At 37.0% G+C, this 23,457-nt stretch overlaps 1 protein-coding gene across 1 annotated transcript in view; it reads right to left on the minus strand.

Annotated features, from left to right (window-relative positions):
- LOC122842574 (protein kinase C epsilon type-like) overlaps positions 1–23,457 on the minus strand; it is a 98,319-nt gene that overhangs the window by 22,582 nt on the left and 52,280 nt on the right. The window contains exon 11 of the mRNA XM_044136567.1: positions 5,951–6,105. Within this exon, the coding sequence (XP_043992502.1) occupies positions 5,951–6,105 (155 nt within the window). The remainder of the gene's footprint in view (positions 1–5,950; positions 6,106–23,457) is intronic.

Genomic DNA, 23,457 nt, shown 5'->3' on the forward strand with positions numbered 1-23,457 from the left:
TAGTAACACTGGTGTAATACTAGATTTACCAATATTTTATTTTATAAATTTTTTTTATCCGATAACTCAATTAAATGTAAGAATAATCAATAGATTACTCGGTTACTAAAATATTTGTTTACAACATCAGGATGGTTCTGATCCACAGAGGTGGGACAGACTCAGGCGGCCTTTAGTGAACTGGGCATTTCCAGCACAGAAGCAGCTTGGTAAAGTCAGAAATATTCTCTACAGCCAAACCATTTCTGTGATAGGGGTGAGGAGGGTTTTTCCACTATAACAAGGACAATTACGAAACATAAAAAGAAACAGTTTTTCTAACTTCAACATCAGACCTACGTTTCTATTCATAAACAAGTGTATGTTAAAATGAATAAATAAATAAATTCTTGCCCTAAATTCTTGATAGGGTGCAGATCCGCCCCCCTCCTCCTCACCCGGTGTTTTAACAACATGGAGGCAGAGGAACTGAGAATCCTCATAATTAGACTGAGGGAGTCAGACTAATGTATTTTGCTAAAAAAAAAAAACTCAAACAGGGCACTAAGGGCATCAAGGATAAAAGTTGCAGGGACTGAAATGAAAATATTGTATATACTCAGTTCTATTATTGCAGGACAGTTTCAGGTTAGATGATCTGTCAGTGTTTGTTTAATGCATTACATGTTCCTCAGCCTTAAACAGTTTGGGAAACACTGGTCTAAGCAATATTTGATCAATATATTTGCCAAAACTTGGTCAAAATAATGGGTCTGCCTCCTGCGCTGTTGCCGGCCTCCGTTGTCTTAATGATTCCTACACTGTCTTTACTTCCCTGTTCCCATGCTGGTCCAGGCTCACGTAACACATCAGCTCCAAAAAAAGAAAAGGCAGAGTTCTGAGAAACCGCCGTAGTAAATTGTAACTGATTGGATCCTGATAGACATTCATGTAACCGTTTCTATATCCTTTTTAAAAAAATAATATTTCCAGAACTGGTCCCTGTAAACAGGACTTTCGCCAATCCCCACAGAAACATCTTCAGATTCTCATTAAAGCCAAGATTCTGAGCATTTTTTCAGGATTTTATTTGATACATTAAACACTGCTATCTGCTATCTATCAAGACCAATTTTTAACATGTGCTTTTAAGTAAACTTTATTTTGTAAATACATTTATGAGGAAATAAATGTGAAACATTAAAGGGCCAAGAAAAATAACATATTAAAATATTCATGTCTGCCAACAATTAAAGTAAATCAAAATGAAAATAAAAGCGCAAAGATAAATTAAAAGATCAAAAAACTGAAATTGAAATATGAATTTATGTCTGACATCAATTATGAGTTGTACAGTTTTTTTAGCTTGTTGCCTTTAATGGTGCATTAATTCATTTTGGTTAAACTATTTATTGTGTAAGTAATTTATTTAATGAGCTATTGATTTATTTCTAAATTAATATTCAGTTAATGCCATATTTGGTTCTTTGTATATATGCGGTGAAATGGGAACTTGGTGACAAGATGAATCACTACAGCTGCAAGAGGAAACTGCAGCAAAGAGAAATTCTTGGTGACCATCTTAATGGAAATTAAATTATTAATATTTGACAAACAAACACTTGATGTTTTATAGACCTTTGATGTCTCAGCAAATGCAAACCAAGTCCAGAGTAGAGTCACTCTATGCTTTTAAAGTCACATCATCACCTCTTTCGTTATGAAGAAACTCCAACATGTGATTTTTATTCATGAAATATGGATGAAATTAATAAAATCTAGTTCATATTTCAGCCTCAAAACCAGTGAAAAAACCTTTATTAGCTAACAGAATAGTCTTTTTTTATTTTCAGACATTGCAGGGTCACCCTCTTTCTTTACCTTTTAGTTCTGAAAAAAATCTGATACTAATATCGACAATTCATGGCACTTTAGTCTGTCACATTTACTAAATTCCAACATAAGTTGCACAAAAGGTGATAAAAGGTTCTTTAGAAATACTGCTCTGAGTTGGCAGGCCTTGATTTGTTTTAGCCAAGTTTCGAGTGTTCATTTACACACCCGGCAATGTTTTGATCAGTCATATATATATATATATATATATATATATATATATATTATACTACTCATTGTCTCTCTTGATGCACATTTGTGTTTTTATTCAGGAGGATTTCATCTTGTTATGCTAGCCACTCATCTTTTAACTAATGCTGTTCATAGATAATAACAGGAAAATGTAAACAGCAGCAACATCAGCAGCAACATTTCCAGCCATAGTTTGTTCATGCAGTATCCCATTTCAAGACAGCTGTACTGTATTTTAGTAACACAAAAAAGCAACTTAAAGTCCCTGGCTAGACATTTTTTCTGTTATGATCAAACTCAGAATATTATGCTTCATTTACCTAATATTTGGCTACTGTCAGATTTCCTATTTTCCTGGGTCATTATAAATTGCTGTTTAATTGTAACAAATTTACCTTTCCAAGCACACTTCCTCTTCATTTTGTGACATTTTGTGTTAGTGGACTGGGGAGTTCAGCCGGTGGAGGAGCTTCCGCCCTCACCTCCACATATGAAAGCACGCTGGTGTGTTTTTATTTTGTTTTATTTCATATCGAATGCTTTGTCTACTTGGGAGTCAAGTAGAGCTACTGTGCGGCCGCGTGGCGATCAGAACAACTAGTCCCATGAAGCCCGGGCAACCAAAATGAGTTACATCTATAATTTGTGGTCTCTCAGGTTTTGAAAATGGGCCGACAACTCCAAGATCATGTAGTGTGCCCTGGGCATTACACTAAGGAAATGAGGAAGGAAGAGCACTGGAGTTGAGCCTTTTTTCACTTTTTCATCAGAGAAAGGCTGGAAGAAACGATAAAACCCAAAATTGAATGAGGTCAATAGTTTTAATTTATCTTGTGATCTTGCGACCGGCCTATATATGCTGTTCATGAAGAAGAGCAGGATGGACCAGAACCTTAACGTGCATCAATGGACACAGTGGAAACGGACTTGGCTCTGCCTTAGAGGGCTTCCTCATTTCCACTCTTGGGGTACAGCCAATCAGCGCCTGCTTTGCAAACGACAGTCAATAGCACGTCAACTAGCATTACGTCGAGGTACATTAGTTTCTATGGCTGTGTTTACTTCAAAACATAGATATGCGCTACAAAAAAAATAAAAAAATCTATTCGTAGTCAAAATTTCCTTGAATAATTTGAAGTTATGTTCTACATCAGATGCTAAGGCCAGCGTTGTTACTTCTTAGAATGATTCCCATGTGGAAAGATTTGCTGATCAAATAGGAACATGGTAAACATATTAATTCATAAGAATATGATTGTTATTGTCGTCATTTGCTTCTCTGACATTTCATGGCAGCATCTATCATGAAACCTTGCAGAATATACCCAATCCACCAGATTATAACTTCTTAGTCTCAACGTTTGAATCAATTAAAAAAATAAAAAACAAAAAAAAAACATGCTGATAATTCATAGTGCTTTATTAATGGTCCTCTCAAACCTCACAACTGGCTGTGGAATGTCTCTGCTTACTGTGAAGCTCACTAAAATTTAAAGCTCAGTGTGTCACTGTCAGTCCTCACTGCTGTGACCTCAGATTCACACAGAGTACGAGCAGCATCTCCTTACGTAACAATTATGATCAGAACAAAAAGTACAGTTTGAAGACAAAACAGATATTCTGAATTAATGTATTAAAAATCAATTGTAACTGTTTACTCACTTTTTTTTTACAGATGTATCTTTATTATTATTATTTATTATTTAAAAATCCTTTAAGACGTCAGCATTGGTTTAAGGTGGTGCTTTTATTTCTTAAACATGGTTCTTAAAACTTTCAATATCTTCATCTAAAGTAGGTAAAGGTTGTGGGCTTATCAAGCTGCTTTTTTTATTATTTTCTTGTTCAGTGAAATTAAAGCAATCACTGGCATCCAGCTTGACTAGAAAACAAACCGAAGATTAATGATGAATAGTTCAGCTGTTCCAGACTAATATAGAATTTATTTGAACATTTGTTTGCAGCATTTTCTGTCAACATTAAGAATATTTTTCAACATTTTGCTAAAATGTTCTTACCTGAGTGTTTAAGATCATTTGTATAGAATGATCTTGAACTTTAGCCATTTGGAAACATTTACGCACTTTACAGAGGAAAATACTTGAAGGGTGTGTAATCATTCCTTAAGTGATTATTGGCTTCCAAAGTGTAGGGAGGACATTTTAAGAAATTTGTGTTAGATTACATTTTTTTTGAAAAACTGAATTTGAAAAAAAGTCTCAAGTTAAGCCATCTATCAAATACAAAAAGCCTCTTAAAAATAAAAAAAAGAGTGTAAGGAAAACACAAAGTCACATACACAAAAACTCCAAATACCTAATTAAATGTATGAGGAGAAAAAAACACACACACAAAATGCAAAGTCCCTTTTCGTCCTGCACATATTTTTGAAAATTAAACTGATCATCTGTCTGCCACAATAGTGTTATGCTTGCTTTTGTGAGCATTTGTGACTGCATCACCCACTCTGTGTTTGCAGTCAGTTGACAATGATATTATGGCTGAAGGGTCCTCACAGACAGATGATGCACGAAACAAAAGGACAGTGAGGAAATCTTGACACGCATATCCAAAAAGGTCAAAAAGTTAAAATTTCATAACTGGAGAAAATATTTAGAAACGTGTCACTGTGACTCAACTCCAGAGCACACCATGAAAGGCCGACAGCAGAAATGATAAAATGACATCAGACAACTTCCTGCAGGAGTCATGGTGACCTCTCCAGCCTGACCATTGTTATCTCAACCATCAAGATACGTCACTTTCATGTTTTCCCAGAAAAATATGTAGCTTTAGCTCCTCAGCCTGGAATGAATCGAACAAGCAAAGCCTCAGACTAGGTCGCATTTTCTGTGCTTAAATTTTACATTTGAAAGGTGTTAAATTTCTATTATATTTACTTTTGAAGCTGAGACTGTGATGAAATTAGCACAATTAGCTCCTAATTTCTGAGCATGTCTCAAACCACTGTCACTTTCTAAACTGCCATTGCCATGGCGTTCTTGACGGTGATGGAGGATTTGTCTGTTATAAGTTTCATATCTTTAGTCATGCTGTGAGTTCTGACTCTGATCTGTAGCATTTATGTTATGTTTATAAAACTGAAGTAAAATTGTTTTGCATCGGTGGGCACAGCTAGCTAAAATGTTAGTTGTGCAAAACCTAGAGCGCCAAGCATAAACTCTGCTGTTGTAGAATTCCCTTAGATATTGTATTTCTAATTGTACCTTGTTCTCTGATGTCTGTGTTTTATTTTTTTCACTATGTTTCTTGTTTAGAAATAAAGTTATCGAAAAAAAGAGAAAGGAGAGGTATTGAAGTTACTGCTAAAACAATCCTAAATTAAAAGCATGAAATAAACAGATTATTTGAAGAATTCATAACAGTCGATGACCAAAACGTGAACACAGATGTCAAAGTTTACCAAACGGCCAAGAAAATTATCGCTTTCAAATTTATCCAGAAAATTATTCAGGGGAAGCTCAATACACTAAATGTTCTCATAGTTAGCAAAAGTGTTAAGCTAAAAATGACCTCTGTTACTAGCACATTAGTGGATCAGTGGAAATGTGCCCACCACAGGCGTTTTGTTTAGTTGGTGTTTATGAAATCAATTCTGGAAAGAATAATCTTTTATTGAGAACATCTGATGTTACCAAACGTCAGAGGAAATCACTTAGGCATAATTACAAGCAGCTTCTAAGTTAGAGGCATAAGAGATGCCTCTTACTTGGATGGAACAATTTATTCAATCATAAATAAGTATCAAACTTCACAAAATATCAAATGATACCAGAAGAGAGAGAGAAAAAAGAGTTCTAGCCAACCAGAGACCAAACATCTCAATATGCTGCGGTCACAGCGTGTCAAAAGCTGTGGCTCCTACCTGTAAACGACTCCATGCCGGTGCAGGAACATCAGCGCGGACGTGACCTCAGCGGCGTAGAATCGGGAGCGCGCCTCGTCAAACTTTCTAGACCGCTGGATTTGGAACATCAGGTCGCCTCCGTTAACGTACTCCATCACGAAGAACAGACGGTCCTAGTCCCAGAGAGTGGGAGACGCATGAAAAATGCTCTGAATTTATGATGTAGCTACAGTCATTTATAGTGAAGCAGAATGACAGGAACAATTAGCTTTATTCCATTGTTGTTTACTGAAGACATATTTATAGGGGCTATAGTTGGCCTCCAGTTATTGTTCAGGTTTTCTTCCACACTGATTTCTTCTTCGAATGTTTTAGTGACATGATTGCAGTTCAACCTGGAAAGACTCACGCAGAGAGAGAGTGTGGTAATAGAAAGTTTACTTGAGAAATGTAAATCTTTGGCGTTGGTAACCGCTATCAGAAAAAATGAGCCACTGCGTATGAAGATTAGAGAGACCTCCCAGTTTGAATTTACACTTAGGCTGCATTTTAATACATTTTTGTTGTTTTATGTCTTTAGTTTTGACCGGAATAAATAAAGATTTCTGAAGAACAGCTCTATCAATAACTCCAGGTTCAGTTAAGATCTACAAAAACATCCTAATGGCAGCTGATGAAAGAATCATTCTCATCCTTCTTAGTTTGACTTTGGGCTTTGACATTTCTTCCCATTACTCCCTACTGGACATGCTATTTATTAGCATGAATGGTAGAAACTTCTGCTGGTTTAAACTCATCTCTCTGGCAGTAAACTGAGATCAGATACCACCGGTGTTCCTCAAGGTTTTGTATTCAGCTGGATTGGATTTAGAAGTATGTGGGCTGAACTTGTTCTGGTACCAAATCTGTTTTGTACTCATGCAAATGGCAGTTCACTGATAGGTGGACCAACATGTCAGTAGGTGTGAATTAATGCAATTTTGGCCTAAAAGGTCTGATAGATGTCTACATGTTGATCCCAAAAAGATGTACTCTAACTTTACAATGTTCATATTTTACTGATATATTTACTTGTATTGTTGATATTCAAAAAAATCAAACATGATCAAAATACCTCAGTTGATATGTGTTAACAATTTCTGTAAAACATGGATTTGTAAAAAAAAAAAAAAGAAGAAGGAAAAAAAAGCCTTTGGATACCTATAAACGTGTGGCCCTGGGCTACTGTCCCTGCGAGCTGTTTATAAAGGCCAGCCCAAATCACCAGTCCCCTTTCCTCTTGACAATATTTAACACTGTTCCTCTGCTCTCATTCTCCCCTTTTGTGTGTGTTAGAGAACATTTTGGTCCACTTCAATCTTTCTCCACAGAAACTGTAAACACTACTGAGTGTCAATCTGCACAGCAACGTTTGCTACCAGAACATCTTCTACTAGTTAATCCTGTCCAGTCAAACTACATTACATCCCAAATTTACTTCAACATCTTGCAAACAATCTGCATGAACAAAACTTCCTGCCCTCCTACATTTACCTCAAACCACTCATAACCATATCTATCTACAATACCAAATCTTGAAATGAATACCAAGTTCAAGAACACTGTTTAAATATTTATGGTGACTCTATTTTGTATTTTAACTTTTCGAACTACTCTTTCATTTTGTCCTTGCTGTGTAAAGTGAGAGTGGGAGACGCATGAAAGAGGTGCTATCTTGGGAAGCGCTTAGAAATATGTTATAACTATTAGGAAATTATTGTGTTTTTTCTGAATCAGTAGTAAAAGTTTGACACTAAGCATATTGACTTCCCTTAATGTGATTTTTTTCAAAGCACTTTCATTTGAGTCTTTCTGTATCATGTACCTTCATAAAACACAGACTGCAGCACACCACGCCCTCTGTGCCTCCTTATTCCCTTGGTAGAGCAAAAACAACCCCTTCCTGAAGCCCACCTCCCTTTCTTCATATAGGAAATAAAAGAGACAGAGTGTGTGTTGCAGACATAGCTGTGATATAAACAGCAGCATATATAAGAAACAAAGAGAGTCTGGCAAGAGTCATAGCAGGAGGAATCAGGGTAATCACTTTAAGTTAGAGAGACATAAACCGAGTGTTTGTTCGTTCTGTCCTCCAAAACTTTTAGAAAGACAAAGGAAGTGTGTGAAATAGGCTTTTATTTAAAAGAGGATACATCTATGTTTAGATGGCACATCTAAAAAAGTAAATTTAGTCTTTACACGAGGGTCAGGTTCGAAAACAATTTCTGGCCCAACTCTCATGGAGCAAGAGTCTAACACGATGTCTTCGCAGGCGACCAAACATAACTACTTCTAGCTGGCACACACTCTGTGACTACTTGGTAACTCTAGATCAGTGTACAATGTAAAATTTAATGTCACGTTAAAAAATTTCCTGCTGCAGAAAAAAGGTCAGGCAGAGATCCTAGCCTGGCAGGAAGTAATTTTTCGTGGTATAAAAATAAAAAAACATAAATATGTTGCTCACAGCAGCATAAGCTATTTCAACATTCAGGAAAAAAATATTTTTAACAAAATCACTCAATTTTTTGCACCTAAAACCATTCCTTTAAAATAATGTATGTAAATAAGAGCTGGATGACATGGCTACAAACACTTTGCACTTTCCTTCACTTTATCTTTTCTGAATAAACTAATGTTAAATATTTGGTTTTGCTTCATCCTCCCCTGCAGCAGTCAAAAAGAAAAGCATGTTTTCAAATTTAGAGAAGTTCTTGTAGGACTAGGGGATGTAACAAAACAGTGGTAACAATACATAATTTTGATGCGTCACTCTGACTTTATATTGTTGAATACTTCCTAAAAAGAGCCACAAACAACAGCTGTTTGTAGAGTGAAAACCTTTTTCTATATATTACAAATAATTTTCAAGTTTTGCTAATAGCATTTGCACTAGTGGTGTAATGACATTGCTGAGATAAATTCATTAAAAAAAATTACATTTATGGCAAATTGTGATTCCAATTTCTAGGCAACAGTAGCTGCAATTTACTACAAATTATCACAAAACTGTGTTTGCAATTGTGGTGTTTCCATCAAATAAGAAACAAATACAATCACATGTGAATAAGTTTGTTCTAAGTGGTTAAAAATCATGTCACGTCATCATCCTCCAAACACTTTCTGTCTTCTTCATTTGTGTTAGTAACATCCCAGTAGTTGATCATGTGACTCATGTGATGAGAATAAAAGCATTTCTATTGCAGGTTTGTGAAATATTTTCATTTCAACATGACTGAAAAAAAACTACCTGATCTCAGCGCAAAAACGTTTTAATCAAAAAACAAGTTTTTTTTTTTTTGTTTTTTTTTTTTTTACAAAATTGAAGCATTAAGCAAATTAAATTTTGCAATTCCCATTTGCACAATTTTAAGGTAAATGGAAATGCGGGTTTATGTAATTTGAAGGCTTAAAATGAAGAGTTGGTCTATCTTACCTGAACACCTAATGATCAAATAGCAAAACAGATGACGTATTACTACAAATCAGATTTGCAGCCTAATTTTCACATGTCATTGTTATCTGGAACTAGCTCTGCATGGGCAACCATAGTTCCCTCCGTTTTATTGACAGAATGACCCACAGTGACTATACACAAACAAAAGGATTTAAACGGCTGATTGACACCCAAAATGAAGTTGAAGTAGACATTATTGTAGGAACAAGACAAAGAGCTGAAGCTGTCACTGTAAGATGGGGGAAGTCAGGATAGGGTGTTACATAACCGATCAACGCTCCACCTCTTTTCTCCCTCCACTTTAAACAGGATGCTCAAATAGTTTGTTTAAATGTCCCGACTGGTCCCACCCAATCAAACATGAATAAACATTTCCTGACTGTAATTACAAATGTACAGATCCGAGCATCCCCCCTTTGCTGACACACACACACACACACACACGCACACACGCACATGCCCACACACGTGCACATTCCCTGTTCTATAGGCCCACAGCCAGATGATCTACAGACTATAATGTCTCAATGGTTATCTCGGTATTGTGTGTACGTGTCTGTGGTGTTTGTATGCGTCATGCCCTCAGAATGCCACCCTGCTGAAACATATGTTGCCAAGTCTGAACTCGCAGCCTTACATAACCAATAACGAATGCCGTTTACTGTCGCACACACACACACACACGCGCCCACGCACGCACACTAATCACACACAGAAATGTTAAGAAAAGGCTGGTGCTGTCATATCTTTTGGCAGAGAAATACTTTAATGATGCCATCAACCCACATAGTACATCTAGAGATATTATGCTGGTGAATCTAACTTTAGTAACTGAGCAGTTTGAGAGGGATGACACTTTCTATTCCAAATTAAATAAATGTATTTACATAATGGAATAAAGCTCCTAGAAAGATTTCCAGATAATCATGACATGTTGCTGCACTGTGGGTTTGTGTGTTGTCACCCAAATGATGCTGATGATACATTTGATTTTGTTTCAGGAAATATAACAGATGAGGATTTATAGAAGAAAACTCAGAATGAATATAGCTAACCCTACCAGCTTTACTATATTTTTATATGACAAACATATTTCTTTTTATTGGAAATGCACTAATGTAATATTCTCAGATGAATTTTTAAATAAACTGCACAGCTTTTACCTTGTTGAATTATGTTTTGAGACACAGCCTCTAAATTCTTACTATTAGAAACAAACTTTTTGGTTAAATGATAATAATTTGACATGTCTGATGAACTGTGTTTATATATTTGTACTATTACTTATTTACTATGCTGGTTTTCATCCTTAGACGTTAAGGTTTGTGTTTCTACAGTCTGTTTAAAATCAGCCTTTAATCCGTTCCATTCAGTTAGATATATTTTGAAAATCAAGAAATAAATTAGCCTTCAGTTGTAAGTAGCAATGACATTTAACGCAGGTGTTACAGATGGTCAGTGGCTGAAGTTGCAGAGTGTCTTAAAATGTCTTAAAAGTGATTTGTTGACAAAGTCCTGTTAACTTAGTCAGATTCTGTTATGCTGACTTCTATTTTGGACCCACCATATTATTTTGAAACATTTTTGTCATTCTTATAAATAAATTAAGTTGTCTTTTTTTTTTTATTCTGGTGTCTGTTTGTTTGAAGACTCCATGTCTGCTGGTTGCCATGACGTTAAGGGGTTTGGAAATGTTGGTAGTCTGTTGGAAGACTTTGACACACACCACACATTTAAAAGCCTATAAAATACACAAAGAAGTCCAGTTAGTATTGGGCTCATCTGAGACCATTCAAATACTAACTGGACTTAGTATTGCTAACCGATTTAACAATGAAAGTTGTTTATAAACAGTCACGTTGCTTTTTTTAAATTATAAATAATTACAGTCTATTCCTGCCTTGTTGAATTACAAATCATTTTAATTTCGAATATAGTGACTTTTGATATATTTTATTTTAATCAAAATTATCTCTAAAAAAAGCCTCCCACTGAACCACTACCTGAGATTTAGCAGCTGGAGCTGGCAGAAATCTGATACAATAATGAATCAGATTATTCAGAAACTTATGCCATTATCAATCTGGAAAATACAAATACAGTGGAGGGTGTTGGTAATAGTTGCAAGAGTACAGAAGATTTAGATATTATATATTTTCACATCAGCTTATACAACAGCAGGGATAATAATTTTCCTTTAAACATCTTTCAGATTAGAAAATATTGATATAAGCGATATTTAAATTGCCATTTGTCCTCGTTGTCTGTTCCTGTTTTGCACCTTTATATAATCAGCTAAGGTTCAACATTATCAGTTGTAAAATTTTGTAAAAATGCCATTAGAAGAAGCTCACCAAAAAGAATTGGAAAACAGAAGAGATTTTGTAGGAAAGTAGGTAAAGTGAAGATGATTTTAAATATATCAGAAAACTATTAAAGGGTGGAAAAAATTAAATGAAAGAAAAATAGTGAAGCTGCTCTTGCAAACTGTACGATATTAGCATGACTATATTAATTGATGTGTTTAAGTACTTTTCTACAACATAGCTGTCTGTTATTTATAATTTTAATCTATTCTGAAGATGACCATCAAAGGGTAGTTATGGAAAGTTCTCTTAAAGCACAAGGGGTTAATTTGAGAAGGTAATGCAATTAAATAAAGATTAGATAACAGTTACGTTGCAGTTCTGAAATTATGAAAGTTTTTCAAAGCACAATCAAATATGTGCAATATTTCCTAAAAAAAGAAAATAGATTGCTTTTGTTCTGGTATACATGAACACGGTGTATAAAGTTATAATAAATACATTCATCATAATTACTCAAAATGGTGGAGAAAAAACCCCCACGAGGTTTTGAACTTTTGTCCATGTACCAAGAAGAAGGAGAAGAAGAAAAAAAGGAAAGTGAATTGCTGCCCTATTTTCCTCGGAACATTACAAGCCATTACTGTTTGGCTGCTGGCCATTACCACACAGAGGCCACAGCAAAGATTCACTGAGTGATTTCATTCAGCGTAACTGAAAGCCTCCAACAGTCTGTTTGTGGTTTAGATCACATTATGGCACGAATAAATCTGTGTTTTAAAACAACTCAGAGCAAAAACAATAAATAAATAAAAATGAACTGCTAATTGTCTTTGAGCCCTTCTGATGTTACTTTAAAATACGTCATCTAACAATGATGTAACTGAATGGGTATTTGGGTGTACGGCAAAAAAACAAAGTAAAGGTGTTGTTTTTAGTGCGTAATAACTCTGACAGGCTACTCTACACCTAAAGACAAAAAATAAAATTTTATATGAAAAAATTTATTTCAGACGCCCTGGAAATGTCAGTTTCTTTTCATTCTTAGAAGTGTTTGGGAGTCAGCCCCTGCTGGCTATCAGAGGAACTGCATGCCACCACACTGAATACAGTACATGTAAAACTATTATTCTGTTGTCACGTGTCCAGTGGGTGCCATGGTGAAGAGAAAAAGTATTTGGCCAGTCAAATTTAATCTATTTTTGCTTGTACCACTTTAATGTAACAAAATAAAAACATTATAAAAGATAATCTGATAAAAAGAAAACTTTTAAATAATGAGTGCATCAATTTCTCATCCAGTGAATCACAAAACAGACGCCAGAACATCTGAAGGTCTGACAGCTTCTGTAAAAGTCACTGTTTGCTAGTCAAATCTGACATGCAGTGTCATGAGGTGAAATCCACTGCTGACCAGTTTGTTATGACAAACAAGCAGGGAAGTGCCACCGGATTTGAGGGTTAGAGTAATTATTCTACACATCACTTGCTTTGGACAGATGTTTCTTAAATAAAATCTTGATTTGAAATTGTGTTTCCTCAAGCCATACTGATCTGAAACAATTGCTGCGATTCCATTGACTATATAAATATGCCTATTGGAATTAGGAAAATAAATTTGCTTAATGGAAACAACAATTTTGGCAAAACTCACATTTTTCCATCACAGGTTTTTGCTTGAGGATGAGGTAAAGGTATCACACAAGTCACATGATCAACAACTGGCTGCTACTACTGGTGGAGACGAAGAAGACGACAAGAAGTGGTAGGCGTGGCAGAATTTTAATGACTTATCACGTGAACAAACCTACTCATGTGTGATTAATTGTATTTCTTGTTTAATGGAATTACCACAATTCATAAATTATGTGTTTTACATTCATCCGAGTATCACAGTTTTGCACTCATTTGTAATGAAAATGCACCAAATTAAGTGACGAAAAAACAGAAAGACTAAACCTGCAAGAAAGGAATCACTTTTCACAGCAATGTTACATATTCCTCTTCATGTCTGTGAAAGTGACCTTTGTACTCATCATATCTTTTGCCACATTTAATTAGCTTCACTAAGAGATACGGCTTTCTCCGAGGTCTCAGAGGAGGTTAGTAATGCGTTGATTTTTACAGGCTACTAAAACAAGAAAACAAAAACTGAAAAAAAAGGTGACTTGTTATCACATTTGCAGCACAGCTTTTGTGTTCTTGAGGCTCCTGAGACATAAATGATCCAAAACCAAATCTTCCAGCACTGTATTTCTTAAGAACAGTCATTACTGGAGGTATACCCGTGAACAAAAATCACAATTTTAAAGAAACAGTTTGGTATATTTTCAGTTCACTTTGATTTTAATCTTAGCTGTGAGGATAATTACAGGCCTAAACTTTCCAGAGGCACTGAAAAACCTTAGTGTTTCACCTTCAACACAAAATCATTCAAACGTCTTGTAATAAAAACTAATAAAACTAATAAAATTTATCCAAATATTTAAAAGCAGGTGAAGCAGAATAAGAGAGACATTCCCAGACAGGCAACGTCTCTCTCAAAGGCAGAACACTAATAAATGCTGCTTTTGTGCAAAACTGTGTCTCAACACTCCTAATCCTGCCATAGATCTGTGACTAACTCCAGTGGAATGCAACTGGTACAAGCTGAAGGCAACGCAACTGGAACGAGGCTCCTTACTGGGCACCATGGGCTCATCTGAGACCATTCAAATATAGAATCAATATAAGAATGAGTTTTAAAAAAAATTTACGGAAAAGATTGCTATCGGTAATAAGAATAAAGGTTATTTGATAACCTGGTAATCAGCCCACCTCACAGCACAAAGGTACAAATGTTCTCTGATCTGCTAACTCTGTCCTCGTTAAGTAAGTGAAAGTCTAAGTAAAGCTCTGAGGACCATGCTATGCCAATAAGACTCCTGTCAAGGTTGAAATTACCCAAGAGTACGCTCCAACTGAAGCCCCAGAGCAGCAAACAAATCTGAACTAACTGCAGAACTTTAGGAAAATAAAAAGAAAGAAAAAACATTATTAAGTTGGGTAATTTATGTGTATGTAACGTCATATTTTAACACTTTTTTTCACAGTGAATTTATAGAACAATGTGCGTTGTTCACTGGATCAAAGTCTGGTTTCTACTGGATATTCATTAGCTTTAAGCTGCAGCTCTTGTATATTCTGTCCTTTACAGGATGTGTGTGAGGGTTATTTTTTACATCACTTAGCAACAGAGAAGCATTGTAGTGTTCATTCAGACACGTGCATAAAGTGAAACGGGATGAATGGATGAAATATCTTACTGGCTTCTATTTGGTCTTTAATGATGAATAGCAGACTAGCCACCATTGTAGATCTTTCTTACAACCTTAGAATAATATACAATTGATTAAACTGATTAAAATCACACAAATGTTCAGCTATTTTCAGTTTCTGCAAGTCATCTTGGTAAAAAAAAATCTTTCCTCCTATTTTACAGAGTGACAAAAAAATCATAATTTCACTCCTTATGTTTGATTCAAGAGATTATACACTACGCTCCCAGATTCAATAAAAAAAATTAAACATGCTACTATTATATTAAATACAATAGTAAGTTGTTGCTTAATTAGCTCTTGTTACAAGTAATCAACTATAAAATAACATCCTTAGCAGCATGATAAAATATACAAATTTGTTTTAATCTAATTTTACTTTGTCTATTCTACTCTATATTCGGTTTACTTGTGATATGCCCAATGCAAATAAAATAAAACAAATGCTAGCTAAACCATTTTCTGCTTAGCTAGAATTATTTGTAGTACTAGTGCTAGCTAAACAGGAAATGATGGCTGTTTTATTCCTTGCTGCGGTGTGAAACAAATTACTGTGAAAAAAGACTTTTTAGCTCTGCATCAGACTGATGCGGAGATGCATTTCTTAAGAAAAATGCATCTTGAAAACTTTTGAATGTCTGACTTTGTGTAGTTTTGGGAAGTTGTGAACATCTGACGTAAAGCTTTTGTATTCTCCTGACACTTATGCATACATGAGGCCAAAAAGTTGCCTGATATTTATCCAATTACATTTTGCATATTAACCGTGCAGCTTTAAACTTTAACATTCAGGGTTCAAATAACAACTTTTGTTAAGGTCACTGGTTTTAATGAGTCTACATTATGGCTGGTTGTAAATAAGAGCTGCTGATATGGTAGATGGAGTTCAAACTCAACATAAATGACTCAATCAGCTTTGTTTTGTTTTGGTTGGATTTTGTTCCACCTCAGTCCTCTGTATGAACCTCCTCGTGTCCCTGTCTGTCTTTATCTGTTCATCTCTCTGCATCGCTCCATCAGTCTGTCCCTGTCTTGTCACAAGCTGCCCGGAACAAAGCCTCCGTAAAGCACCTGGTTGGTTTCTGCTCGCCTCTGCTTCCTCTGATGTTCACCAATTACACTTTGTTAAGAAGAAACACTCTCTCTTCACTGTGCTGCTTGTGGTTCCGGACTATTCTGCCCCGTTTTCGATCAGTTTATCGTCTTTCTTTCTCATCACAACAGGGAGGGAAAAAAAAAAAAATCAGAACCAGCTGTCCCTTCTTTGTCCTCATTTTCCTCTTGTTGCTTTTTCTGTCGCTTTCTTCCCTGACATCGGTGTGAGCCTCAAAAAAGAGGCCCAACGTTACAGTTGTATAATGTTATTTACATTTCTCTGTGGTAATTAGGCCGATAGGGGAACGGCCGCGATCCCACAGTCGATTAAGAAGAATGAGAAGGAGGAGGAGGGACATGGAAGGGAAGGAGTAGGCAGGACAAAGGTCAAAGAAAGTACAAACACTTTTAAATGAGCGACATCACGGGGAACATCATGATTTCTTCTGAAGAAGGAGCTGTTTTACATAAAAGTTTATTTAGAAATCCAAGTATGTGAACTTTTGTTTTAACAAATTGTAATTCAATTTCAAATAGTCTTATCTGGCAATAGAAAAACATTTGTATAAAGAAGTTTAGTGTTTCTTTCAAAATGACTTGAAGACATGAACGTAACGGGCCTTCCAACTATTCAACATCATAAATGTTTGAGGAACATGCAGGAGCAAGGAGTTCTGTGCCGAGATTCTCCAGGAGATGCAACAGGACAGAAAGATTAGGAGAGGGAAAACAGGTGGCTCCATGGGTAAACAGATAAATATCAGAGAAAGTATTCACATTTAAATTGAGTTCTGTAGATTCAGAGTGCTTAAAGCAATGGTGTCCACAGTTTTTGTCACGTGGGCCAAAAGTAGTTGATAATTCAAAAAATAAATAAATAAAAATAAAAACCCCTGCAAACTGTATCTCAATTTGTTCATCTTTGTCTGGATTTTTGTGGGGTTTGTTTAGTAAAAAGAACAGTGAATGGCTAACTGTTGCTTTATTGTGACAAATTTATTCACTGGGATGTTTTTGGTCCCAAAAAAGCAAAAACCTGGATGAATACTTTGCGTTTTTCATTTTAATATTTTGTGTGTATGTTTTTTAAGTGGCCTGGCATCAGAAAAATGTTACCCCAGAATAAATTTAAAACATGGATCTACATCCGCAGCTTGAAGTGGCAAACCAAGTTTAGAGCAGTGATGGCATAGTTACTTTGAAAAAGTAACTTTAATCGGATTACTGATTACTCTTTGAAAATGTAACTCAGTTAGATTACTGACTGCTAGATTTGGAAAGAAACTAAGTTACATTAAAAGGAGCACACGGCACACAGAGCTCCTTCTGTGATTCGACAATTCAGATGCACAGATTTGTGACGCTTATCTTAATATTAATAATTATAACGGCGTTTAGTTGCACAACTTTATGGACTCGTTCATTGGTGGCTGTTTTCACGTTTATTGCATTGTTCATAGTCTCGATGTTTGCAATTTTCTGGAGCTCAACACAAAGCTCAACGTCAGTCATAGCAAATATATTAACTTGACATTAACAAAGACACAGCGGGACTGATCCTCTGGGAAATGATGGACTAAAACTAAATCGGATGTCAGACAAATTCTAGGATTTATTATGAGTCTCTGCTTATTTCCAAGCCCAAATGAGCAGCTTCACCTTTAAAAACGAGACCAAAAAGGTACAACCCGCAACTCGTTAAATTTGCAAGCAACTTAAAAACAAACAAACAAAAAAAAACAAGCTCAAAGGTGCTTATAATAACTTTCCACCAAAAAAATGCGCATCTCCCTCTTCCCTCCATTGTTTATGTTTCTGTCGCTGCTCATACTGTTACATGAAAATGGTGGTCACTCCCCAAGACGCAAAGAGGAAATAAAATTAAATTCCAAAAGAAGATAGTAACGCACAGTAATGCAAAGATTTTGTTAAGTAACTGTAGTCTGACTAGCTCGTTGAAATAGCAACGAGCTAGATTACTCGTTACTGACAAAAGTGATCTGTTACTTAGTAAAGCCTTACTAACATTATTGGTTTAAACTGTTCTTGAATCGGTCTGCGCAAAAATGTCCTGAAGGCCGCAAATGGGCCCACGACCAAACTTTGAACACACTTGGCTTGCAGTAAGCTGAGAAACGTTGTTATGGACACAGTATTTCAGTTGCTCTGAACCAGAACTTTTTTGCTGTAAAGTCATGGATGTTTTGAATAGAATAGAAATGAACGTCAATATGATATATTAAAAGATACAATGCACCGTAGCTGAGGTGCATTCACATCTCATGGGTTGTGACCAATGCCTGAAAGCCTTCATCTGTCTCTTCTCTATCCGGGGAGCACAGGGAACAAAAAATGTGGACTTGGACATTCTCTACTTGGAAAAATAAAGCAAGCAGTGTGCAGAAAGGTAAAAAAAAATCATCCAAATTCTCAGATTCCAGAAGAAGACAACCTGACAAGACCAACTGGTAGATGTCTTTGCTACCTGGAACAAGTTTGTTGAAAACATTATCACCTGCTACCTCTGCTGGTGCTGAGGTGGAAACATGGCTGGGATTGCTGGATCTGGCAAAGATCAACCAGATCTGAGAGAAAGAAATCGGAATTTAGTTTGACAAGTAACACAATGAGAGTGATCCAGCTCTGAACTAAGGTCACTGAGGGAGGTAACAAGGAAACGCAGAGCATGTGTGTCAATCAGAGATAGAAACCAGGTGTACCTCAGAGGCAGGAAACAAAACTAACTGGACACAGAACCAAAAACAAGCAGAAAGCAACAAGTTAACCCCTAGCCCTAAGCAGCAAATATAATAAAACCAAGGCAGAGAAAGACGCAGCCCGCCATGCTTTACTTGACCCCTCCTTCTTCTCCAGGCCAATAATTAAATAAATATCAGCTGTCAAAAATAAGAATTGTTCCGTTTTGTTAATATTCAGTGATTCTTTCAAGGTTGCTAAGAGCAGAATATGAATATATTACATTTTATGCTATATACCTGCTTTTAAAAGCATAATTGAAAATAGAAATCTTGTAGAAATTTGAGCAGTGCTCATCAGCGTGGAACGGCCTGGCGGAGGCTTGGCAGGTCTTCCTGGAGGTTGACCTGCCCAGCACGTCAGCTTCCACGTTCGGGGATAAGCGGCTCGGTCACTTCCTGTCTATTGAAAATAGCATTTTACACTCATTAACAAGATGGCATTTTGTTACCTGGAGCTTACAGGGCTAGCCCCAGGTAACAACTAATGATGTACATCGATCTAAAGCTCCAACAAATAAGCTGGAGAAAGGTTTTAAGATGTTTGCCTCGTTATACATTCACAGATACGAAGGTTACTTTCTTTACACTTTGTGACATGCATTAACTTTAGCTTATGTTACTAGGCAATATTCTAGGACATTTTTCTCATAGAAATCTGATATGTGCTGTTGAGATTGAAAGTTGTTGCTTTTAGAAAAATATGGTTTTGTTCCTTAAGGTCTCCATGTTATTTAATTTTATTACTTTTGCATGCTTCTTGTGAAGACCTCAAATGGGATGGTATTTACAGCAGTGTGTACAGGCGGATCAGTTGCTCGGCAATCTGGCTCTGGTCTGCTCACTAGTTCCTATACGATCCATCTTTCAAGCTGAATGCAGAGGTGATTACATGGCAATAACACAGGGACGGCTCCTTTATTTACTATCCATCTCCCCCGCAGTAATTTCAGGCTGCAGCTGATCCGGAGTGAAGTGAAGGCTGCAAACGTTGATGTGCGGTGTTAGCTTTAACTTGTCGTGACAAATATTTACAAGCCACCGTCTTCTTAATTCAGGATCATTTGGAAATCCATGAAAGCTTTAAAGCCCATTATATTTGGAAGACAACAATGTTTATGGTATTGCATTATTTGATTCTGAAATACAACTTTATATTTTTTAGCTGTCATGGTAAAAAAAAGCGGAAGCAAGAACGCCGCATTTCACTCATACGTCAGCGCCGTATGTGCAAAGAGCCAATAGAGGAGCGGCACGACGCAGCGGCCGTAGATGTGCAATAGATATGCAGTAGATGTACACGGCACGGGAGGGCGAGGGGAAGCGAGCGCGAAGAGCCAGGTGATGAGAGAGGGTTTATGCAACATATGGAATACGCATCAGGTTACTGATAACAATCAAAGCGGTTATATAAGTGCCACGGTTCCTTTGTTTCATCCAACAACACACAGGCAATCACCCCTGACAGACCGTTGTGTGTGTGCGTGTGTGTGTGCGTGCACTCATTTGAGTGGGAATGAGGTAGTCAGGAATGAGAAGAAAAGAAGAAATGCAGAAGAAATGAAAAGAGAGAAAGAATGTGCAGCAGCATTTGAGAACAATGTCCCCCCTCTGCTTCTAATCTGTCCACCCTGCATGTGTTTGTGTTTGCTGCATGGCATAATAACAGGAATAAACAAAGTGAAAAGGAGACGCCGATATGAGACTTCCTAGAACATCCAGAGAAAATAAACAATGTTAGCAGAATAACTTCTGTCCGAGTCCAGCCGAACCCCGGAAAACACAGCTTTTTCGTTTTTGTTTTGTCTTTGTGTGGAAATTCCCTTCAGACTGGAGAAACAAAAGTTGGTAAGATAAAAAGAAAAGAAAATGTATGTGGAAGATGGCCACAGCTGACTCTTCAATTATGTGGACTAACTCAACAAATCAGCAGCTTTTCAGGTGGACTAGTAGAACCTGCTTTTATTTTACAAGTGTTTATTGTAGCTTTTGTGAACCTAGATAGATTTCCTTTAGTTGGACTGAAGACACAAATGGCTGACAGGCTTGTAAAGGCATCACCTCTTTAATTGGCTAGTTTTTTAATTTGTCCTACCTTTCCACATAAAAATAATTTTGTCTTCATCATATTTCCTCCTCCACCAATATTTTGTCTAATTTTTATTAACTGATGAAAATGTTAATTATTTCTCACCTAGTTGTAGACATACACACAAAAAAATGAACTTATGGGGTTATCACATAAACAAAAGAATATCATGTACTTTTAACTAAATAATTTCATGTTTCAAACAAAAACGTGATACAATCATGTCGGATAAACAAGAAATTCAACAATGTAATGTTTATGAAATTTAATCATGTTGAGATACCATGATTCATTATAGTCAGTCTGATCCTGTGCTGAAGACGACGAGTGAGATCACAGGATACCATGCGAATTCACGGGAGATCATGGGAAATTATGGAATATCACACAAGACCACGCGAGGCAATCATTTTTTGTCTCAACTTCAATAACATATTCAAGTTGGGATAATGTGATTCAATTTAGTTAGATTCATTTCCCTCCGAAGAGGGTCTAGTGAGATCAGGGGATCACGAGAGATTATGGAAGATCACGCGACATAACTGTTTTGTGCGTTATGTCGCACAAGCTCTGCAGTCTGTGAGTGAAGTCAAAACTTCACTCACAGGTCGAACTTTATTTTGATTAGCTCCACGATTAGCGGGAGTGTCCCCATCAGTGTTGACAGACTTCTGCAACTTAGAATTTTGTCAATATTTCTTTATGAACTCTTCTTCTTGGTTTCACAGCCAATAAAAATGGCTCCAAATATGTCCAAGATTAAGACTGACATGTGGTTAATTAAATTTATTTTGTTTTATTTCTTCTTTTCAGAAGATTCTACAAAAAACAAAGGCTGGATTACTCCAGTTAGAATCTAAGATTTAGCATCTTTCGACTGCAAACACTCACACTCAGGAAGACGTGCGTTAATCCGCCACATTAAATAGTCCCAGATGAGTTCAGGACTATTTAATGGACTATTCAAGACCATGGCCTTTTCCGGAAAAGGGTAGAGTGCCTTCTCCGGGTCAGGGGGGGTGTCCTGCCCCAAGTGGAGGAGTTCAAGTATCTCGGGATCTTGTTCACGAATGGGGGAAGAAGGGAGCGGGAGATCGACAGGCGGATTGGTGCAGCGTCTGCCGTCAAGCGGGCGCTGTACCGGTCCGTCGTGGTGAAGAGAGAGCTGAGCCAAAAGCGAAGCTCTCGATTTACCGGTCGATCTCCCACCTCATCTATGGTCGTGAGCTTTGGGTCATGACCGAAAAGAACGAGATCATGGATACAAGCGGCCAAAATGGGTTTTCTCCGTAGGGTGGCTGGGCTCTCCTTTAGAGATAGGGTGAGAAGCTCAGTCATCCGGGAGGGACTCAGAGTAGAGCCGCTGCTCCTTCACGTCGAGAGGGGCCAGTTGAGGTGGCTCGGGCATCTGGTCAGGATGCCTCCTGGACGCCTCCCTGGTGAGGTGTTCCGGGCACGTCCCACCGGGAGGAGACCCCGGGGAAGACCCAGAACACACTGGAGGGACTATGTCTTTCGGCTGGCCTGGGAACCCCTTGGGATTCCTCCGGAGGAGCTGGAAGAGGCTGGGGAGAGGGAAGTCTGGGCCTCCCTTCTGAAGCTGCTACCCCCGCGACCCGACCCCAGATAAGCGGAAGAAGATGGATGGATGGATGGATGGATGGAGTTCAGTTTTCTTTTAAGGTTTTAAAACCTGCTATCACTGGTTTTGTGCCTCTTAGGATTTTAAAACATTTTGTGAAATTTGGGAAAAGTTCAAAGCGGTTTTAGTTACACATTAAACTATAGATATTTGTTTTTCTCTGCAGGGCACTATTGGTATTTAAGAACTGCACTGTAACAAATGGCTGTAAAACCTACAGCATGAAAATACAGTAAGGTGGCTGGGTTTTGAAAATACAGTTTTGTTGTACCTTTTCTAATTGTTGAGTGTTCTTTCTACCCTCTCACATAGTCCTGTCTTAAAACACTTAATGTAATGTAACTTAAAAAATGTCTTTAAATTGACGTAATTAAATCATGGAAAGGATTTCCACATGATTAAATAGCTTTCACAATGAGATTGAGTCTAAACTTGGACTACCCCCACTAAGACCCAGTTACAGACAAGGAGGCAAGTCAAAATTCTAATTAAAGTGAATTTATATCTGCTAATGTCCTTTATTGTCCGCTGGACGTCAGTATAAATATGTTAAGTAAATATTGTGTTGTCACCAAAAACATGACGACTAAGATTCTAAGTCAAAGGAAAGCACCAAACACAAAGAACACTAAAACTGAGCTGATATCACTGAAGTACTGAAAATGATTCTGAAGACCGACTACCTAAAAGTACTTTGAGAAAAGCCAGCCACACATTTTATCAGGAGTTCAGGAAATACATCATCTTATACCTTAAAAACAAACCCTGTTTTATGTGCTTTCCATTTCCACCACCTGTTCTATTTTAGTAGAAGTCTGCTGATA

This window comes from Gambusia affinis, linkage group LG13 (assembly GCF_019740435.1).
Source record: "Gambusia affinis linkage group LG13, SWU_Gaff_1.0, whole genome shotgun sequence".
NCBI lineage: Eukaryota > Metazoa > Chordata > Actinopteri > Cyprinodontiformes > Poeciliidae > Gambusia > Gambusia affinis.